The sequence below is a fragment of the Amblyomma maculatum genome, chromosome 2 (assembly GCF_055883805.1).
Source record: "Amblyomma maculatum isolate TAMU_Amacu chromosome 2, ASM5588380v1, whole genome shotgun sequence".
Lineage (NCBI taxonomy): Eukaryota > Metazoa > Arthropoda > Arachnida > Ixodida > Ixodidae > Amblyomma > Amblyomma maculatum.
In genome coordinates, this window is record NC_139345.1 from 12,316,635 (window position 1) to 12,336,582 (window position 19,948).

At 43.0% G+C, this 19,948-nt stretch overlaps 1 protein-coding gene across 7 annotated transcripts in view; it reads left to right on the top strand.

Moving 5' to 3' along the window:
* Positions 1-472: 472 nt before the first annotated feature.
* The window catches only part of LOC146197946 (uncharacterized), a 68,654-nt gene continuing 49,178 nt past the window's right edge, over positions 473-19,948 (top strand). The window contains exons 1-10 of one of the 7 annotated variants that reach the window (XM_084593221.1): positions 473-553; positions 2,084-2,184; positions 4,159-4,275; positions 5,609-5,787; positions 7,046-7,237; positions 9,886-9,957; positions 11,012-11,103; positions 11,951-12,095; positions 15,149-16,057; positions 18,127-18,525. In XM_084593221.1, the coding sequence (XP_084449347.1) occupies positions 2,181-2,184; positions 4,159-4,275; positions 5,609-5,787; positions 7,046-7,237; positions 9,886-9,957; positions 11,012-11,103; positions 11,951-12,095; positions 15,149-16,057; positions 18,127-18,525 (2,109 nt within the window). In that variant the 5' untranslated portion in view covers positions 473-553; positions 2,084-2,180. Of the gene's footprint in view, positions 554-586; positions 701-772; positions 956-1,487; positions 1,770-2,083; positions 2,185-4,158; positions 4,276-5,608; positions 5,788-7,045; positions 7,238-9,885; positions 9,958-11,011; positions 11,104-11,950; positions 12,096-15,148; positions 16,058-18,126; positions 18,526-19,948 lie in introns of those variants that run through there. The other 6 variants (XM_084593226.1, XM_084593222.1, XM_084593223.1 and 3 more) reach the window with 6 other exon arrangements.

Below are 19,948 nucleotides of genomic sequence, written 5' to 3' on the forward strand. Positions count from 1 at the left end.
GAATTAGTACATCATCATCCCTTAAAATTAAATCTCAGTCCCAACTACGGTGCCTTTAAATGTGACCGAATTTATGTATATGCATTATTTGCGCGTTAGAAAGAAAGAAGGAAAAAATTGCGTCCATCGATGCAGCATTTATTGTGATTTTTGTAGTACCATTAAAGGGGGGGGGGGGGGCAGTTAAACGCTAACAGAGGTTCACATAAAGTACGCGACGATGAATTTTGCTACGGAATTTTTCCCACTGTCATTTACACGGCAAGTTATTGAAGTGCATACAGGCATCAAACGCTCAATTTATTGTCATGAACAACTCTTTCAGAGCTTCTCGCTCCCTTCCTTGCGGATTGCATTCCACCGGCATTCAGAGTCCACAGGTGCTCTCCTCGAGGCGCGCACATGCAGATTCGCGCCAAAAACCGTAATACGTCATAGCATGACGTCACGCACACAGTGTGCTTTCGAAACGCAACGAAAAACATTCGCCACCTGCCGGCCGCGTTTGCTTTTTCTCTCGAGGGGGGACGTGCGACATTTACTTGAACCTATGGTGAGTAATATTATCTCGCTCCTATTTCTTGCCAGTAGGCTTTAAAACAACAATGGTGACGGAGAACAAGTACGTGGTGCTGGCAGAAACGTGCTGATATTCCCGTCAACGCAGCCAGTTCAGCCGTGGTGCCAGCGCGAATGTGGGGTTTGTTAGGCCTTTTCAAACTGTCGTTGGCTTTCTGCGTTTTGACGCCATGGCCGATTAGGGCGCCACAGCTCTGCCATATATTCTCTGTCGTGTACCCGAAAACTGCAAAAAATATTTTTCTCGTTTGGGCCATGTTAATTCGGAAAGCAAACATGCTCATCTGGCGTGTTTAGTGCGCGACAGAAACATGCCGCTGGCGAGCAAAAGGCAATTTAATGCTGCTGCAGCGTTTCGATGCGTGCTGCAGGCGAGGTCTGGCCAGTTTGGCATTGTTCGTGCTGCTGTTAACGTTGGCGCAGTGGTGCGATTGCAACGTTTATCGGAATAGTTTTCTTTTTTTCTCTGCGATTGAGTACCAATCCGATCTTGAATGGACGGCGCTGTCGCGTGGTCGAATGGAGTGTTCCATAGAAAGTGCGGATGCAGCCGCGGCTTGGTAGTGTTTGGTAGCGGTGTGTGCGTTATGCGAACTCTTAATAAAAGTGTGTTGCCACCGTATATAGTGGGAGTGATTGAATAAAAAGCATGCAAAGCGTCCCGCCTCCGCGTGGCGTTCCAAGGTGGAGCAGGTTATCGTATCTTTTCTCTCGAAATTCTCGAGCCGCCCACTTTTAGTCATGTCTGACTCCCGACATGCGGTTCCCGTCACTTCAAGCTGGCTGTTCTGTTGCCGCCTTTTACGATGTTCGATGCGCGGGAGGTAGGGGGAATTGGCAGCGGCATAAGCCATGCCGCGCACGTTTACCACGCCTTCCAGGGCATTCTGCTGAAGTTTCTACATGAGCTTCCGATTTTTTTATAGAGTCAGCAGTAGATCAAAATATAGTATATTGGTTGAATGCTCTGCACTGTATCACGAACAGGCAGGCACAGCGTCACGTTATATTCCTCGGTGTTTAGTTACCTACTACCACTACAATGCGAAACTAAAACTTTTTTTCTGTTGTTTCTAACGTGAACCAACGTTTGTTGTCGCACTAGTAGGAAAATTAAAAAGCTGTACAGTACACCTACTTCAAAGCTACCTTCAAATGGCCCTTAGCTTTTGAGCAGCGTTGTGGAGTAGGTAAGATGTCTATTTTGTAGTTTTTCTGCACCATGTTACTGCTCTTTTTACATATATTCAGGCATACAGCAATGCTAGATTTAATTTTAGCAGGGAATTCAAGAAAGCATGGATCAGTGTTCACCTGTGAACTGTGCATATTTGGAGCACTGGAAAATGAGCCACAAAAGCATACTGTAAGCAAGGTACTGTTTGTAGTACTGAGTGGTGTGGTTACCCAAGACCCAGCAGAAACATTCTCCAGTGGGTTGTCATGTGTGTCTCCCGGGCTTCTCCAACCCCCCCTTTTTTTTTTACGTTGTCCATTGATGCAGGTGAAGGACCCTCGTTTTGCAGCAGTGCTGAAAACTGTGCTGCAAAACCACTGACAGGAACCTAAAGAAGGCAGGCTCTTGGCCAGCTGTGACAAGCATGGGTAAGCAAACCACTTTTTCCTCGCACTTGTTTTACTAATCCCTGTTCCGAATCTCATTTTCCTTTTTATATTCTCATTTGAGCTGTCACTTGGCAGGAATGAATTCGTTTCTTGTGTTACCAGCACATTTCAACCCTCAGTCTCGAAGATATGAGTGCATGAACAATTCAACAATATCAGCTATTTAATAGCTGCACTAAGTGAAATTACAAAGGGTGAAGGCAGGAAAGCTAGAGAAATAAAAAATCGTGCTCCTCTTCGCTCAAAAGTAGCTATATCACAGTTCCACACCTGTTTAGAAATGTCTTGAAATGTTTAATGTCTTGATTCAGGTTAATATAAAATGATCTTGGTGTGATCTTAGTGGCACTTCCAAGTATTGCATTTTGTGTCTCACCAATCCCACTAAGCTTCTCGGTCATAGTTCCAGTTGACAGAAAAGTTTAGCTGGAAATCATACAGCCATCTTTACTGTAAATGAAATGGATGGTCTATTCTAACAATAAGTTATAGGTGGTGCTTTTAGCAGGGTTTTTTTTTTTTCTTTTTCTTTTTTTCATAAAACTGATGACAAAAATTTGGAGTGAGGAAAGTGGAGTGGTCAGGATTACCAGGCTCAGCCTCACTGCAGAATCTTCAAAACCATTTGTAACAGGAAAAACAAAAACAAAAAACTTCCAGTGATTGTAACAAAGGTACTTGAAAGAAGTGCCCCTGCATGTAGCTGTGAAAAGAATAGGCACAGATATATGGACTGTGAGAAGACCTCGTTCATGACAAAACTAGAAAAATTGCAAGAAAAACTGCTGGCTTTTCAGATCCAGTTTGCATGCTCTGAAATAAATGTTGTCTTTGTAAACTGTCTAATTATTTGCCTTTTTGTTGGAGCCATCTTTTACTGAGGTACTTGTGAGCAAAGGTGCCGAGTGTATGCTTTGGCCAACATTCTTAGATATAGACAGTTGGAAAACTGTGCTGGCACGCCAAACAATCGCCGGTTCGGCTCGAGTTGATCGCAATGCGACCGCAGCACCCCTCTTCCCCACTGCAGTAGATGGGTGAGGCCATTGAGCTAATTACAGAGGCGGAAATTTTAAAATGCTACTAACCCTCTTCTCTCAGCAATGCAACAAAAAAAAATTAAATTTGCATCTTTAACACACTTTTGTACGCATATGAAAGCCACAACATCTACTGAGGCGTCTAAAGCAAGCAGGTTGCAGACGTGGCTCAAGCGTGTCGTCTGCTACCTGCATGCTTGAGATACGTCTGCAAATGCGGTGATGTTTCATTCATTCAAAGCTGTGTTTAAAAAACACGAACTCAATTTTATTTTCTGTTGCATTGCTGAAAGAAGAAGGTTAGTAGTATTTTAAAATTTCCGCCTGTGTATTAGCTCAATGGCCTCACCCATCTACCGCAGCAGTGGAGAGTGGCGCTGCGGTCGCTTTGTGATCAACTCACCGCCGGACTGGCAATCGTTTTGGCCCACTTCGTACCGTGAGTTTTCCAACTGTCTCTAAGAGCATTGGCTTTGGCTACATGATTCTTAATTTTTTGCTTCACATTTTGATTGCTCAGACATTTTTAAACCAGCAAAACAAATATTACAAGTGATTACGTAAATTACATTGCATTATAATTTATGTTGCACTTAACACGTATAGACAAAGTTGTCCTCTCTTAGTTTAAACATGATCACTGTCTTCAAAGTGCATTGGTCTGACCTGGCCGCGAAACGAAGATAAGTGGCAGGCCTAGCGATGCACTTTCAGGTCCCTCTGCGACAGTGACACTTTCAAGGCAGCAGCCGTGTCCAAACTAGGAGTGTGGACGGTCCTCCACAGCTTAATGTGGCATTGACATAGAATATTGTATTTATGGAGCAATATTTAGACTTGCATTTAGTGTATGATGAACATTTGCTTGCTTATTTTTTTCTGTTCTGACGTTGGTGTCCTGTTTCTCTTTTAGACTTTCTAAAGTGTGGTTCCTGCGGCACCATCTTTCATGAGCTTGACACCTTCATCAGCCACAAACAGGCAGGATGCACTGGAAAGTCCGATGAGGCTGAAGATCCTGATAAGAAAGGTTTCTTTCTGAAATGTTACATGCGCTTTTTAGAAACTTTTCCTCCTTTTTTTCTGTGAAATCACTACATTTAAGCACAATGAAGTTTTCGCGCCCATTTCTGAATTTTGTGTTAGCAGCATACATATAGACTAGACTAGACTAGCAATTTAAAATGGCCCTTTATATCACTTCTGATTACTTTGTAGTCACGTTGCCTAAGTTCATCACGATAAATGCAATATTATCTGCTATTACTAAGCATGCAACATACAGGTACAAGCCATTAAAGCGTGTAGATGTTTAAAATATGTTTGGAGTGCTTAAATCTTGTCTTTTTTGTGTGTGATGACTGGTAATATTGTCCCGTGCCGACTCTAAAGGGCAGTACTGGGATGAATTGTGTAAAGCTTACTGTGGAATACGTTCTCCAATCTTGTCGCTCCTGAAGGCCTGCACTCCATATTCAGAAAAAAAATAATTAAAAAATGCTGATTCTGACTAATTGTTGTCCCTATAACACTAAATTATCAGAGAAATGCTATTATTTAAGCAAAAGCAAAAGTACTTGTGGGCTCATGACTGGTCTTTTTGCCACAAAATTAACTTCACCAGCGGCAGGAGGTGCTGGTCTAGAGTTGGCGAATAAGAAATCCACTGAAAAATTTCCAGTCAGGCTTCATGTGAAAGCAACATTAATCAAAAAATCTTTGGCACAAAAAAAAAAACAAAACAAAAAAAAAACAGAAAAATAAGTGATAAAAGCACTGGTTCCTGATTACCATGCTAGAACAGATGCTTGGGCTAGTTGGTCTGCCATTTGACTACTAAGCTTTTGTTAAGTTTAGTTCTGACACAGCTGCCATTTTTCCTATTTTCCCATTCAGTCGCATTCCACAGGGTGTGTTCACTGTACTGCAGGAAGAACCATATCTGCCACTGCTGTGGAGGGTGGCACTAATGAGCACTCTCATAGGCTATTTACAACATAAATAAACCTTAGCTCAGTTGGTAGAGCACCATACACAACAATGGTGGTCATGGGTTTTGGACCCTATTGGTATATTTCGGTTGTCTTTTTTAATAAATTATCTTTTAAGTAAAGAGTGAATGCACTTCTAAATTAACATTGATCAGCACTACGACATATTTCCTTATGTTTTCTTTGATTTCGCCGGCTGTTCGCTTTCTTTCTATGTGGGTTGCAATGAGCCCCCATTTTTCCAATAGACCCCTTTCTGGGTCATCATGGCATTTATTAACTTAGCCATAAACTAAGTCAAGGTAAACTAAGGCTTGCAACAGCGACTTTAGTGGGAGCAAATGCTAATAAGTTTTTTTCCCGTGGCTGCAGCAAATGCAGACACACCTGCTGAACCGACTACAGCAAACAAGCAGATCACAACGACCAAAGAAGCTGCCAAAGAAGAACCTGTGCTTGAAGACGAAGAGCAGTCTGTTGCACCCTCTGCTTCCAAAAATAATGGGATTCAGAAGACAAGTCGGAGAGGATTCCCTGGCTACCTGCATCAGGTGAGGAGAAAGCTGCGATGCCACTTGGCACATATGTCTTAGATTACAGCTGCTACAAAAACAAGCAAATATGTACATGCATCCTACTTTTCGAACTCAAAATGCAATCCACCCGTGTAGTGTGCAATGCGTTGCGACCCATGTCCGCAATAGCTCCCCCGGCAAGAGTAAGAACATGGAGACTGGAGTATGCAGGAAGAAGTCAGCGAGACATATGTTCACATATTTACACCTTGAAGCAGTAAAACCAACCATGCAGATAAAGAGACGTCAAGAAGGGTGGCAAGACAAAAATGACACATTTGTGCAACCTAAAGTATTTTTTCCCTCAACTTCCTGCCTATCCTTTCCAGTCACCAGGGCTCTTGCTTGGATGCTGTCTTGCTGAAGCTGATTGCATGCAATCTTTGCTGCTGGGGCTTTCCTTTTCTTTGCATTTATTAACTTCTTTATTTTGAACGGCAAGTGTTGAGTTGCAACGCAGAATTCCGCTCAGGCATCCTATATACATCACGCACCAACACGGGTGTCAAGTGTTCTCGTGACTCCCGAAGGGAGCTGTGGGGAGGCTGGTCAGCCACGCAGGTCATTCTACTTTGCAGCGGCTGCCTCCCAGTTACTCACTCATGCAAGAGCACAGACGGTGAAGTGAGTTGCAAGAAGTGAATGATGAGAAGTTGGGGCATCCCTCAAGCCTTTGAACTTAGTTGTGCTTCTATGGTGGGGGAAGTTATGGGCAGAGGAGGTACTATATTAATCATCACTTCCAGTCTCCTGCCTTCTTTTGCTTTGTTGTGTTCAGTAGCTTTGATCTCTACATGCACAGTACTAACATGCATTGATGCACAAAACATCAAAACACATTAACCCATTTGTCACTAGGACACAAATGCTGATTTTTGTTGACTATTTGCAGCTATGTATACGTCTGTTTGGCTGTGGAGGGAGGCTTATTGCCAGGATAACTGAAATTAGATGTATATGGTAGTGCAGCCTAGGCACGGGATTCATGTGCAAGAAAACAGCATCCAGTGGTGGCAATGATTGTGTTTCATTGTTTAACATGTTCTGGCTCATAAACGCTCTTTATTAGCTCACGCAGTTGTTGGCAAATTGGTAGTCTAGTGATAGAGGCGATTTTCAATTTGTGCTGAGCGTACCTCTTGGTCTAGGTCACACCACTGTTCTAGCTAGTGATGACCGCTTGAGAAGCCTTGTATTTTCGTGCCACCCGTGGGCTGTGTCCGAATGTGTGCAGCGCTTGCGGCAGCAGAAGAAGCTGCAGATGCAGCGTGCCTGCAAGGTGGCTGCGGCTGAGCGCCGGCAGCAGACTTCCAAGTTGCCCCAGTCACAGCCAGGGGCCCCAACGACAGCAGCGTCTACTGTCGCCTGTGGCCGCTGTGAGGGCTGCAGCCGCACTGAGGACTGTGCCCAGTGCGCCAGCTGCACAGTAAGACTCGGTGGCTTGAGACTCCGGCAGAACGCCAACATTTTACACGCACTCATTTGCTATGATGTTACCTATTGTTAAAGCTTTCCAAAGCGGGAAATCTTAAACTTTGCCTACTGAGAACAAAGAATCTGCAAAATTTCACAGAGGACATCATATAAATGCTCCAGAATGCATACCAGGCTGTATTCAGAGCAGCGTGGTGAAATATTTTTTTTTTTTCTTTTCTTCCCTACTAAGCTTTTCTTGGCAGCTAAAGTGACCATTGCCACCTATCTTTAGAAGGCTACAAGAAACCATGTTTTTACTGTCTTTGGGACAAAGTGCACAGCATGCAAATGCAAAGGTGAATGTGACTGTGGCTGTGTGAAGGAGGCAGTGAAGTTCTTTGAGGAAGAGGTAATGTTGAAGTAGTAGTCGGGTGTACTAGTAGGAAAAGCAAATTATGGCTAACGGACACAGGATTGGTCAGCTCAAAACACCGTCTGCTATTTCATGAAGAGCTGCGCACACTGAAGCATAAGAGACTTTAGCGTCGCTCAGTTGCAACGTGCGCATCTAAGTTGCTCACCCTGAAATAACATTGGCATATCTGCTTTTTAGTGTGCTGTCTGCATTTTTTCGGCAGCCTGCTGTTATGGTTGGTTGGTCTTAGCAGTTTGAAATTGCAATAGAATCGTCAAAATATTTGTGAACTGTCAACTCCTCTCTCACATAATATTCATGCTGCTAAATTTTTAAAATTGTCATTTTTTCATTATACTCTTATTCCTGCCGATACATATAACAGCAGCAGCATCAAAACAGAGAGTGCGGTATAATTAACATGCAGTCCCTCGACAAATGCTGAAATTCATTATTTTTCATGCAATTGCTGAATCATTTTAATAGTGCATATCAGTGGTGCAATAGTTCCCGACTATAGACTGTGCATCTATCGGATGACGAGGGGAACAAACAGTCCAGAGCAAAAAAAAATACTTCCTTTTTCTTTTTTTTCTGAGAAAAAGGGCTGAGCAACATCTTTCAGTATTGCATTCATTTCTCAGCAGGAGAGATTTCCCTTCGGAAATTTACCCGTTTTGTAGTCAGTTCCTGTCTGCCCGAACATAATTATATTTTGAACATATCGATGTGCTGACGGGTTCCTCAGTAATTTGTGCTAAAAAGTTCTGTATTGAAGTTTGTATTTAGGACTCGGCGGCTTTTTCTTCTTTGTTCAAAACAGTATTGTGCAAAGTTGCTTTGATAGACAAGTCAAAAGGCTCACACATGTCATAGGGTCTTGTTTCAGGCGTATTTATGATTTTGTTACCCACTTGATTCATAAGAGCTAAAATATTTTTCTTCCACCAAGTTTAGATAAAATAAACTAAATTAGCTCTTGACCCAATCAACACTAAGTTTACTGTAAAAGCAGGTCACTAGTCTATGAACGTGCTTTGCACTTTTACGGACTGGTAAGGTCAGTTAACAATCTCATCACAGACCCCTTTTAGACTGAACATTTTTGAACATTTCTGTCTTGTTGTAAGGGCAATGCATTTTGTGTCAAGCTCTTTATGGAGCAGTAAGTTCTGTTTTTCGTGAGCGGTAATTTTATGGTCAAGGTTCCTTGGGATATCAGATTCACCATTTCATATTGCAACACCTTGACATTACACGCAATTACCTTGAAACAGTTAAGTAAAATCAAGGTCTCTTATCATTTAAAGCACGAGATGAGTCCATTATGGACATGCTCTGTTTTCATTTTGACTGATCCAGAATGAACTCTTGCGCTGTGAATGATCTGTGGCTTTTCTTCGAAGATGTAATTTGTGAATATATACACTGTTTTGTCTCAGTTATAACTACAAAAGCCTAACATTCAAAAACCTTGGATAAGCTTAAATAAGCTTAGATAGGCCGCACTGACTGGTTAAGTTAAAATGGTTAGAAAGAGAGCAAGCGTACAGATTTAAAAGTTATTGAACTGATATTGGAAGAGTTGCAGCAGAAAATTGAGCATGGCAAAGAAAATTCTTTCAGTACAACACTGCCACAAAATGTCTCTTAACAAAGTTTGGAGCTGTTTATTCTATATGCTTGCTCTACTGCTCTGTCTAGTTCATAATGGTAACATGTGTGATGAGGCAGCTGTTTTTATGCCTTTTTTTTTTTTTAGTGGCAAGTTCAAAAATAATACAAAGATTGATGGCTATACTGTAACTTTTTCAGTGTTCCATGCCTCATATTCTCAATATGATAAATGAGCATCATCATCATCATCATCTGTTGAATTTCATCCACCGCAGGACGAGGGCCTCTGGGCCTCTCCCACTTTCTCCTAGCTCTAACTGTGTCTCATGCCTCCTGTGGCCACCTTATATATCCATGCAGACTTCCAATTTCATCTTTCCATCGCTATTGCACTTTAATTGCATATCCTTATATAACTGGTGCCCTTTTCAGTCCACTCTCAATGCCCAATGGCATGCCTTCACTTCCTTGCAGCTATTACTTACATAAGCTATATAACTATGTAAGCCATAGCGTATATAGTAGTTTAAACAGAACTGATATATAAGTGTAGCAAGCACTTAACATTATCCTCGCTTGTGGCTTACTGTGTGGCAACTGGAGTGTGCTTCCATTTCTTGTTTTAGGATAACAGAGCCGGTCTTCGAGGAAGGAGAAGAAAATGTCTGCTCAGGCGCTGCGAGAAAACCGCAACCCAGGTTAGCACTGCAGCAGCAGTTGTTATATTTCACGTGGGGCTGCTTACTGGCCAGAGAACAGCTTATGAAACTGCTTGTCTTCCATGGGGCTTGTGCTTAGAATGCCCTTCTTGTCTGCTCTTCTTATTCTGCTATCTGCACTTACTGTGTAGACATGTGGGATCGAGCTTGATGAAATGGCATGCATTGTAAGTCTGTAAGTTAATTCATCATTGTAAGCAGCAGCAGTGCAAAGGCTTCTCCTGTTTATCCCTCCAGTTAAAACGGCCCTGCGCCAGCTGTGGCCACTTTATGCATTAATTCAGGCAGAGTTAACCACACTGCTCTCATGAATTTCTTCATAAGAGGCACTCGGTGACTGGTCTGCCATTATGTTTGAACTTGTATTGCAAGTGCACTCTTGAACCTTTTTTTTTCTTTTTTTTTTTTTTTTTTTTCAAATAGAGGGTAAGAGTAGCCAATGTCATCAGTAGTGAAAACCACATAATTATTTTGTTCTTATAGTATGTAGTTGCATCATTTTATTATAGCCTGCTTGCTTTTTTATGGTGCATTATGTCAGTACTTGTTTCTGTTTTCTACTTTCAGTTCCACTTTTAAAGGTGGTGGCCCATTCTGTCTTTCTTCATAGTTGGTGCTTGCATACTGCAAGCTAGTGTAGGCTGCTTCTTGAACTAAGCTCCACAAAACACTTGGGCATTTTCTTCTGGGTCCTGTAGGCCTCCAAATGCATGCATACTTCAAACCTGACCTTTTCTTTATAAAGCAGCATTATTTTGGAATGAATAATTTAATTTAGCATACTTGTTCATTGCTCTTCTAGTCATCATTAAGTAAATGTGCGAAATTTGTGAAGGTCCATGCATCTGTACACGGTTCTTGCATGCATAATGAGTGGTAAAGGTTCCTCGACATTTTTATGAAACCAATGAAATTACAAAAGACTAAAAAGTTCAGAACCTCTGCTTTAAACCTTTCAACACAGATTCACAGTACTTTACATGTCTGACATGTCCACTTCGCTTGCTCTTCCTGCCTTTCCTTTTTTTTCTAGAAGAAGGTGTACATAGTGGAAAAAATACTGCAGAAGAGAGTCAATGAAGCTGGCAAGGTTGAATATCTTCTGAAATGGAAAGGATACCCCGAGTGAGTTATTGAAGCCAAAGTTTATTGTCCTCTTGTTTTATGCCCTGTCTTTATGCTGTTTTAGTAGCCACATATCACATAGTATCTTTCACGTGAAAGGAGCATGGCTCAGACCGTTCAGAGGACGCCTAATGGTGCTAGTGTCTCTGGTGAGTCGTTCCCTTTAGAGCAAGCAAAATGAGCATCACTGTAGCTATGGTCGTACATGCTAGTAAGTTGCACTGTTGTTGCACCGAGTTGCCAGCTCAATTGCAGGTGTGTGCAGTGGGAAAAACATTCCAATGCCTGCTTCAGCCTGGCTACATTTCCCCAAGCACTCAATAATGCTTTGAAGCTGGCATTAGCATGCATCAGCTGTGCATTATCACTACATGTGTTGGAGGCTGTTCAAAACAGTGCTTGCTGAATGTTCGCTATACGGTATGGGTATTAGTGCGTCGCCTTAATCTGCACATAACAAGCACCGAGAGAGTTTCCTTGCAGTGAAAAGCCTAGTTTATATGGCTGCTTTGTGAGAGACTGGCCTTGTACACGGTGATAGGTATGCACTAACTGAAATGTTAGTGATAAGGCAGTGTAGGCAATGCACAAAGTTTAATGGACGCTGAGTACAGGATTTTATGCTAGTACATTCTAAGCAAAACTACTGCTTAAATTCATTATGCGATACCCTCACGTCCTATGCATCATTGCAAAGAAGGAGGCACGTAACGAAAAGAATTGGTGTTTAGACTTCAAGCAGATACACCTTTACGAGGTTTTACTATATTTTTGAAGGGATTGCATTTCTCTCGTTAGCGTTATGGTTTAGGAAAAAAAATCACGCTTATCTTACAATCTCTTTCAGTTCGGAAAACTGCTGGGAGCCAGAAGAGAACATCATCAGTAAACGGCTTATCCAGCTTTTTGAAAGAGAGCAAGAGTCTTTGAAGGCTGAAGGTTGCCAGGAGGAAGATTTCAAAGACGAACCTTGCAGTCCCACCAGGAAAGAGGTAGTCAGAGTGAGCTGGTTGGTGTAAACTACTCCTTGATGAGTGGTGTCCCAGCCATTATGAAATGCTAAGCTTGGAATAGACTGCCAGTGGTGCAAGGGTGCTGTGACACCCCCAGTGGTGGCTGTCATCATGTTGCACAAAAAATGTTATAGTGGAAATGAAAGTTCGGTGCAAAAGTAAGGGGGGAAATTTTTTGGACATTTAAGCTCTGCCATGGTGTGAGAGAATGCTGAATGGTGGTAACTGTAGTCCTGTGGGCTGCTGGCAAAACCAGAAAGTAGAGTTTGTAACACGGGGGAATGAGAGATGGGGAGGAAGAACACTGCATGATGGTAGTTAAACATATTTTCTTGACATGAAGTTATTAAAACGATGCTTGCTTAAAAAGCTACCATATACTATGTGGTCTTGAGCAACAACAGTAGAAACTGCATCTGTAGGAGATTGCAGCTACTACAGTCGTTCACCACAAGGTGTGACATGGTAGCTTTAATAGTTCCCATTTGTGACTCCTTTTGCAGGTTCTGATTTGTATGCATGTGCTTTGCAGCTCTTTTAGTCACTAATCCTTTAGTTTGTGCCTCTGTTATCTCACGTACGCTCAGTAGCACAGAGCCACATTATGTGCAGGACCATCCAACATAGATGTAAAGCATTGCTTCTACAAAGCCATTGCATGCGTAGCTTACGGGTAGCATGTCTTACTTGGGGACCAACAGTCTCTGGTCTGATTCCCGTCTTGCCCTCCCATTGGCAGCTCCTCCCAATTTGAAGGTCCCGTGATATCACACAACCAGCTGACCAGTCACTGCCCAACCATGCCACCTGCCAACTACCACCTGCCAGAGGCGTACTAGGGATATTAGATCACAACGCCAGATTTTCTGCACAATGAAGCCTTTACCCTCCGAGTGTCTAACATTTTTAAAAAGAATTTACCCCCAGAGTAAAATTTATTTTTATTGATGATTTTAAACAAACAAAACTGTTAAAGTCTGAATAAAAAGGCAAGAAGTATATAGGGAGAATATTACAGTCATAGCATCAATGCAACTAGCCAAACGAGAGATCAGTGACATCCTGTAAGGGTTGATAAGCTGAGAGAGCACCAACAAAGATAAAAATCTGCCTTCATGGCCCTCTGCCACTGTCTAAACAAAGATACAGATCAGCTTTCAGGTTTTACCCTGCTATCATCTGGAGGAAATGAAACCTTCAGGGAAAGTTGCCGCAAATCACGCCTAGCACCAAAGATATCAAAATCAGTTTTCCTCTTTTTTTTTTTTCTTTTCTTTAATGATACTGCCAATCCCTTCAGAGATTTTTACAGGAGTGAGTTTGTTTTTTGTTGCAGACATAGCAGTCGACAAGGCATAACATTGTGTAAAAAATATGTCAACACTGGGAAATATTCAGACAATGTGACAATGCACTGGAAAAAGGAATACAAAGAATACAAAAACGCATAAAACAGCATTGCCCTTTCACATTGTGCATATCCATGAGATTCAAAAAACATGGAAAGCTCCAGGAATGGAAAAAAAAAAATACCACGTCTTGTTTCCTGACAACACACTTTTGCCAACCATTTTTAAGAATTTCTCGGCAGTTGGCTGTGCAGTTACCGTACCGTCTAGGGAGTTCCACTCTCATACAGCTCGCTGAAAAAAAAGAAAACATAAACGTGTTATTTGCACAGAAATATTCTTCTAGTGTTAGTTTATTCTTGTGACGAGTTTCTCTGGCAGTGTTGAAGGTAATTTAAGTGTCAAAATCAACTTTACATTTGTTATGCAAGAGCATATACAGAAACTTTAGCCTGTCAAACGTCGCACGACTAGCTAGCGTATCAAGCCTGATTATGCAAGATGGTAGCCTTAACAAGTTTGCAACACTTTTCATAAGTCCTAGAAGGTCTTCACTAGCCTCTGCTAACGTCCTACCAAAGATAGAGATGAAATTTCGCTCGTCTGTTGTGACCATGCGGAGAAACTGAAACCATGGGGGTGTGCCGCTGCGAACAGTGCACAACACAATGGCCATGGTCAGCTTCTTTTCCTCTGCATGATGGTAGCATAGGCAATTTTTAATACTTGTACATCCTAGGAGATGGCAGCACCCCAGTAAGCACGTCTCTTCAAAAGGGCATGAAATTACGAATGCATGCTCAGCGCAGCATGCGTATGGCAAAAACCCCTTGGGACGGAATTCGACGACAGTTCAGATCAGTCGTTCAGTCGTGTCCGACTCTTCGTGACCCTATGGACCATATCACACCATGCTTTCCGGTCTCTCACTATCTTCCTAACATCACATTACCTCATCTGCAGCGCCTCGAGGATGCCATCTAACCATCGCGTTCGCTGCCTACCCCTTCTCCGGTGACCCTCAACCTTTCCCAACATCAAATCTTTCTCCAGCGACTCCTCTCTTCTCATCAGATGACCAGAGTAGCTGAGCTTTAACTTTAGAATTTGACCCTCCAATGAGCAGTCAGGGTTTATGGTCGACAATATCGACTGATTTGATCTTCAATCATTAATGCTATTATGACTGGTCATAGGGTTTTCTTGGCAGAAAATACTGGAGTGGGTTGCCATTACCTTCTCCATTGAATCACATTTTGTTTGAACTCTATGGCGTGACCTGTCTATCTTGGGTGGCCCTACACAGCAGAGCTCACGACTTCGAGTTTTGCAAGCCCCTCCGCCAGGACAAGGCAGTGGCAAAAACACTCGATGGGTTAATGCTGCTGTGTTAAAGTACAGAGATTCTTATTGTGACACAGGGCTTAGAAATTGGTTTTTGCCTTTTGAAGGTCTGCAGAGTTGTGGCACCTGACATGGTGAGAGAATGCGCAATGGGGAAGAATGTAGTCCTGCGTACAAGCTGGATTTGTACTGCATTAAGTGGTTGTAGCTACCACAGTTGTTCAAGAATGCTTGCAGAGTATAGTTTCATTGGGTGCTGCATTAAAGTTATATATTGTACATTGTTTTGAATCTCTCTGTAGCCAGAAAGTCATATTACCTCTGCTCTTCTCTTTTCAGAGTCGGGAAGAAGGTGAGAAAGCAAGTGAGGAGAGTGAAGGTGCCGCTCACAAGCGCATCTTCTCAGCATTAGGTTTGCATCGGCAAGGAGATGAAGCTGCCATACCAACACCAGAGTCAGGTCGGAGAGGCCGCACAAGCAAGGCTGCGGCAAAAGACTTCATCAAGACAGTGTGCAGCAAACGGCCACGAAGCCCAGAGTCACTCTCATCACCAATAAGAACGGCCACTGTGTCAGCTGGGGCTGCACCAGCCAAACGGCCTGCAGCCTTAACCAGCGTTCATGAAATGGCTACTGAGGACAAAGTGAGTACCACAGCAACATCAGATGAGACCAAGCCAGAGGACTCGGAGTCTATTGCAATCATCTACATCCCAAAGCCGGATGACCCTGGAAAGTACATTACAGTCAAAGGTGACCATCGGCAAGTCAGCGGCTTGGACAGAGTAGACCTCAATCCTGTGGTTGTTTTAGGCCCCAAGCACCCAGAGATGAAAGGTGTGGCTGGGCCATCAAGCGAGGGCACAGAAGCAGAAGTAAAGGGCGGAAGTGCATTGGCATCTAAGGCGCAGGAAGAGCCACGGACGATCAATGTAGAAGTAGTTCAGCTTGGCTCTCTGGAGGACGATGAGGCGGTGGAGGACTCATTCGCCACTCCTTACCGCAAGCCCGCTGCAATCGCAAGGGCACGTATGAAAGCTGTTGGCTTGTTCTCGTCACCGTCACGTCAGATGGCATACCACAGAGGGCCTGGAAGGCCACGCAAGACTACTTTGCCTGTGCCAACACCGTCACGCAGAGGCCGCAAGCGGCGACGGCCAACCAGGGATGACTACTACTACGATGATGAGGACACAGAGTTTGTACCTGCCCTGTCCCGATCCACCAAGTGCAAGACCGTTGTCGAGGTCAGTTCCTGAGTGCATTTTCACATGGAGTGGAGCCTTCTTAATTGGAACTGCAGAGGTACCATAAATTGTTGCAAAATGAAGACAAGTTCAAAGTTACTGGGTGGCTTGATATGGCAATACTGCAGCCCCTACAGCATAGCTGCTTGCAATAACTTGCACTGGGCGTTCACCCGTACCACTGCTGCATATTCACCTCCATCAGTAGTGCATCGCACTGTCAGTCACTCGTATTCGTCTTGTTTTGCGGTAACTTGTTTGCATACAATACTATTTCATAAGCTTCATTTTACTTGATTCACCTCACCTCCACCAGGAGGCAAACTTCTTTCACTTTGCTACTATGGTAGCTATACTCTGTTTAACACGCTGTTTGCAGCATTACAGAAGATAAGGGCGATCTATGTCGTTGATCAGGGTGGCACACATTACAATATTGTGCTCCTATGCTCCTGTCGCCGATGGCGGCACAGTAGTGTACGAGCACTGTCATGTAGTGTAGGCAATACTACAAGTGCAGGCAGCAGATCACCCTTACCTTTCATTGTGTTGCAAAGAGGTTGTGAAATTTAATACAGGGTTGATGGGAACTAGGGGGGGTGCAAATATTGAAATCCTTTAATATGAAAATGAGGAAAAAATGCCTTTGAATATTGAATATCTGGTCAGCGAAAAAAAAAGAATACAGGTGAAAATTAAAAGATGGCAAACATTCTTTGTCTTGTTTATTTCAGAATTCAAATGTGAAGGACTTGCGTGAAACTTGATGAAGCTGTTATATCGCTTCTGAATACAGTAAACTCTTCTTAACTCGGCATTCAAGCGGCGAGAAAAAATGTCCAACTTGAATTATCGAATGGGCCTGAACAAGCTGTGAAAAACTATTTCATCACAATAATTTTGTGAGTACTAATATATTTTTTCCCACTTTTGTCAAGTGCTTTGCAAACACTCGACAAAACTGGGAAAAAAGCGTCATTCCCACTTTTGTTTCATCTTATGTACAGGCAACCATCATGTATGTATCCATCAGGTAAAATTACTGTGAATAAAACAGTTTTTGACAGCGCTTTCAGGCATATTCAATAATTAGAGAATTCAGTTCATTCGGACATTTGTTCCTGGTCCCTTGAAGGCTTTAATGAGCGTGTACTGTCTATTGAGCAGCAATATGACAGTTATGCATAGTTTCATGCAGGTCTTTCATATGCAAAAAAAGGGGGGGGATACAAAATCCTGTATAAAATTTATACTGGATTTTTTCATTTCTGTAGGATTGAGCAATTTTAGTTTAATTTTTTGCAGATACCAGGCAAGTTCTGAAATAAATAAGATATAAGCAGTGTTTGCTATTTTTTTATTTTCCATTTTCTTCTCGCTGATCAGATATTCGATATTGAACTTAATATTCGAAGGCAGTTTTGTCTCATATTAGTATCTGAAAATTTCATTATTTGCACTATATATATGCATAGCCACAACAGCCTCCATTATTCATACCAAGCTTTCACTGAACTGTCTCAGTACTCACATATGCAGGTGCTGAAGTGGCAGTGCTTTAGTGGCCATCAGCTCAGCTTGTCACTGATGTTATCGCCATATGCGGTTAGCGCTTTGCACCAAGCTTACTGAAAGATGCTCAGAGCAAACAGTGCTTCACATTCTTGCACCTTAGCAGTACTCTCGACACAACTTTCCTTCCATTGAAATAGCGCATGAAAGGGATTTGCTAATCGTGGCTGGTGAAGGATTCATCTGACGGGCCGTTGCTATTGGAACTTGCAAGGTGCGTTGCTGTAAGTCCTTCAGTTCTGCGCAACAAAACCCTAATCTTGGGACGCTAATCTCCTAGTTTAGTGTGACATTAGCTTTTAGTGTCAAATTTAAGATCTGTTCCTGTAGGATAACAAGTGGTGATAAGGTGCCTGTACAGCAGCAGAAATGATCAATATCTTCAGAACTTTTGTCTTTGCTGTGTTATCAGACATGAGAATATGGTGTTTTTGGGTATCATGTACTTAGTGAACCCTGAAGTATCCTAATCGTTTGCTCCGTGCTTTGCCGCCCAGGTTGTGGGCGAGGACGTTGACCCTTCGGCGTCCTTAGTGCCAGAGGTGCCAAAGAAAAAAGTGGGCCGACCACGCAAATACCCACCGCACCCCATGCACCATCTGTCGCCACAGCAGCGCAAAATGCTGGCAGCACGCCGGGGCCGCAAAAAGCTGACGCAGCCACGAAGTCGGCGCAACCGGGTATTTGTGGTGATGGCTGATGGCACCATGGTAGAGGTTTGCGGCACTGACCGGCAGCGGGCAGTGGAGCGGGCAACTGAGAAGGTGCGCGCCATGCGCGAGGGTGGGGCCGATGCACTCGCTGCGGAGGAAGCGGACCTTGGAGAGGACGATGACAGCATGTCAGCAGGGGCTGGTACTGCCACTGGGCCAGCCACCGTGAGGGAGTCTGGCCCGGTATGTGCTGCTTGTGGCACTTTCGCTAGTTTTTATTAGCCTTTGCTTCCTCAAAATTTGTTGTGGTCGTCATGGTCATGATGCCAATACGCAAGCCACCATTGAGCTGTCCTTTTCTGTCATTTATAAACACAAGGAACGATATGGAGGCTGATCAATGTCCTCAGGCTTGTGTGTCTTTGAATCTAACTTTAGTGTGATTCTAACCAGCCGGCCTTATAAACCTAGCATGATTCGCTTTATCAAAGCTTGCATTGAATTATGACGTAATGGTAATTTAGTGGCATAGCTCACTCATGCAGATAAGGCAGTTCCTGCTTGTGTGGCACACTGCATCTACAGGATATCTATGCTGATCGTTGACGAGTGACAGTTGGCGGGGACAGCCTGCACCACCACTGCACATGGGTACAGGTGGGACGCATTGATAACATTCCATTAACTCCGGGATTCTGGGACATTCTTTTATTGCAGGGAAACCGTGACATACAGATGTACTAAGATACTGTTGCCACAGATCTGTAAGTGTGCTAAAGGTTATATGATGTAATCATGTGTAGGTCCCACACTGCTCTGGCATGTTCAAAATATGTGAGATGTTTATTGAGGTACAGCAGTTATTTTATATATACTGGGGCTTTATTAAAATTTGCAGGAAGAAGTTCAACGTTCTAAATGCTTTGCCTGTTGCGTATTTAGTGGGTCCTCGGCAGGCACGAGCCACCTGCCCATTTTGAAATTGAGCTCAAATTTCACCAAATCCTTCTGACAGTGACCTTGGTCTGCATGTACCACCACTCCTATTTTCTTGCACGATACTACATGATATTATCTTGGGTGCCTCCCCCCCACCCCCCCCCCCCCCCCAAAAAAAAAAAAAAATATGATTTTTGGCTATGTGCCTGATTCTCTGTGTGAAGCCCTCTCTGAAATATTGTAATATGGAAGCTTTTTCTGAAGGAGTAGAGTTTAAACAGAACACTGGATTTATTGGGTTATTTTTATGCACAGAGGGAACATATTTTCATTTTTTCAACTCAGTGTGGTTTTCCCCCTGTTGCACCTTTAAGGAGGCTGTTTAGATTGCATTATGGAGTAAGAACATTGTATTCACTGATGTGGAACTGTACATGGGAATTGTGTGTACAAGTGGATTTTGCATAACATTTTTTGTTAACAATATCAACAGCATAGATTAAAACAATTAAATTTCTAAAGCTGACTCCTGAGGTGCACCATATGTAATATGCAATATCTGTAGAGTGGGATGTTGCACCGTTAATTGAACTCTCAGAATGCCCCCTTGAAAAGCCTGTGCGAAGGTATAGAAATGATGTTTGATATTGGTTCAATATATCGAACTGTGTTTCCTTGCTCCTGAAGGGTGCACTTCTGATTTCACGCAGAGCTGGGTTGGCTGCGT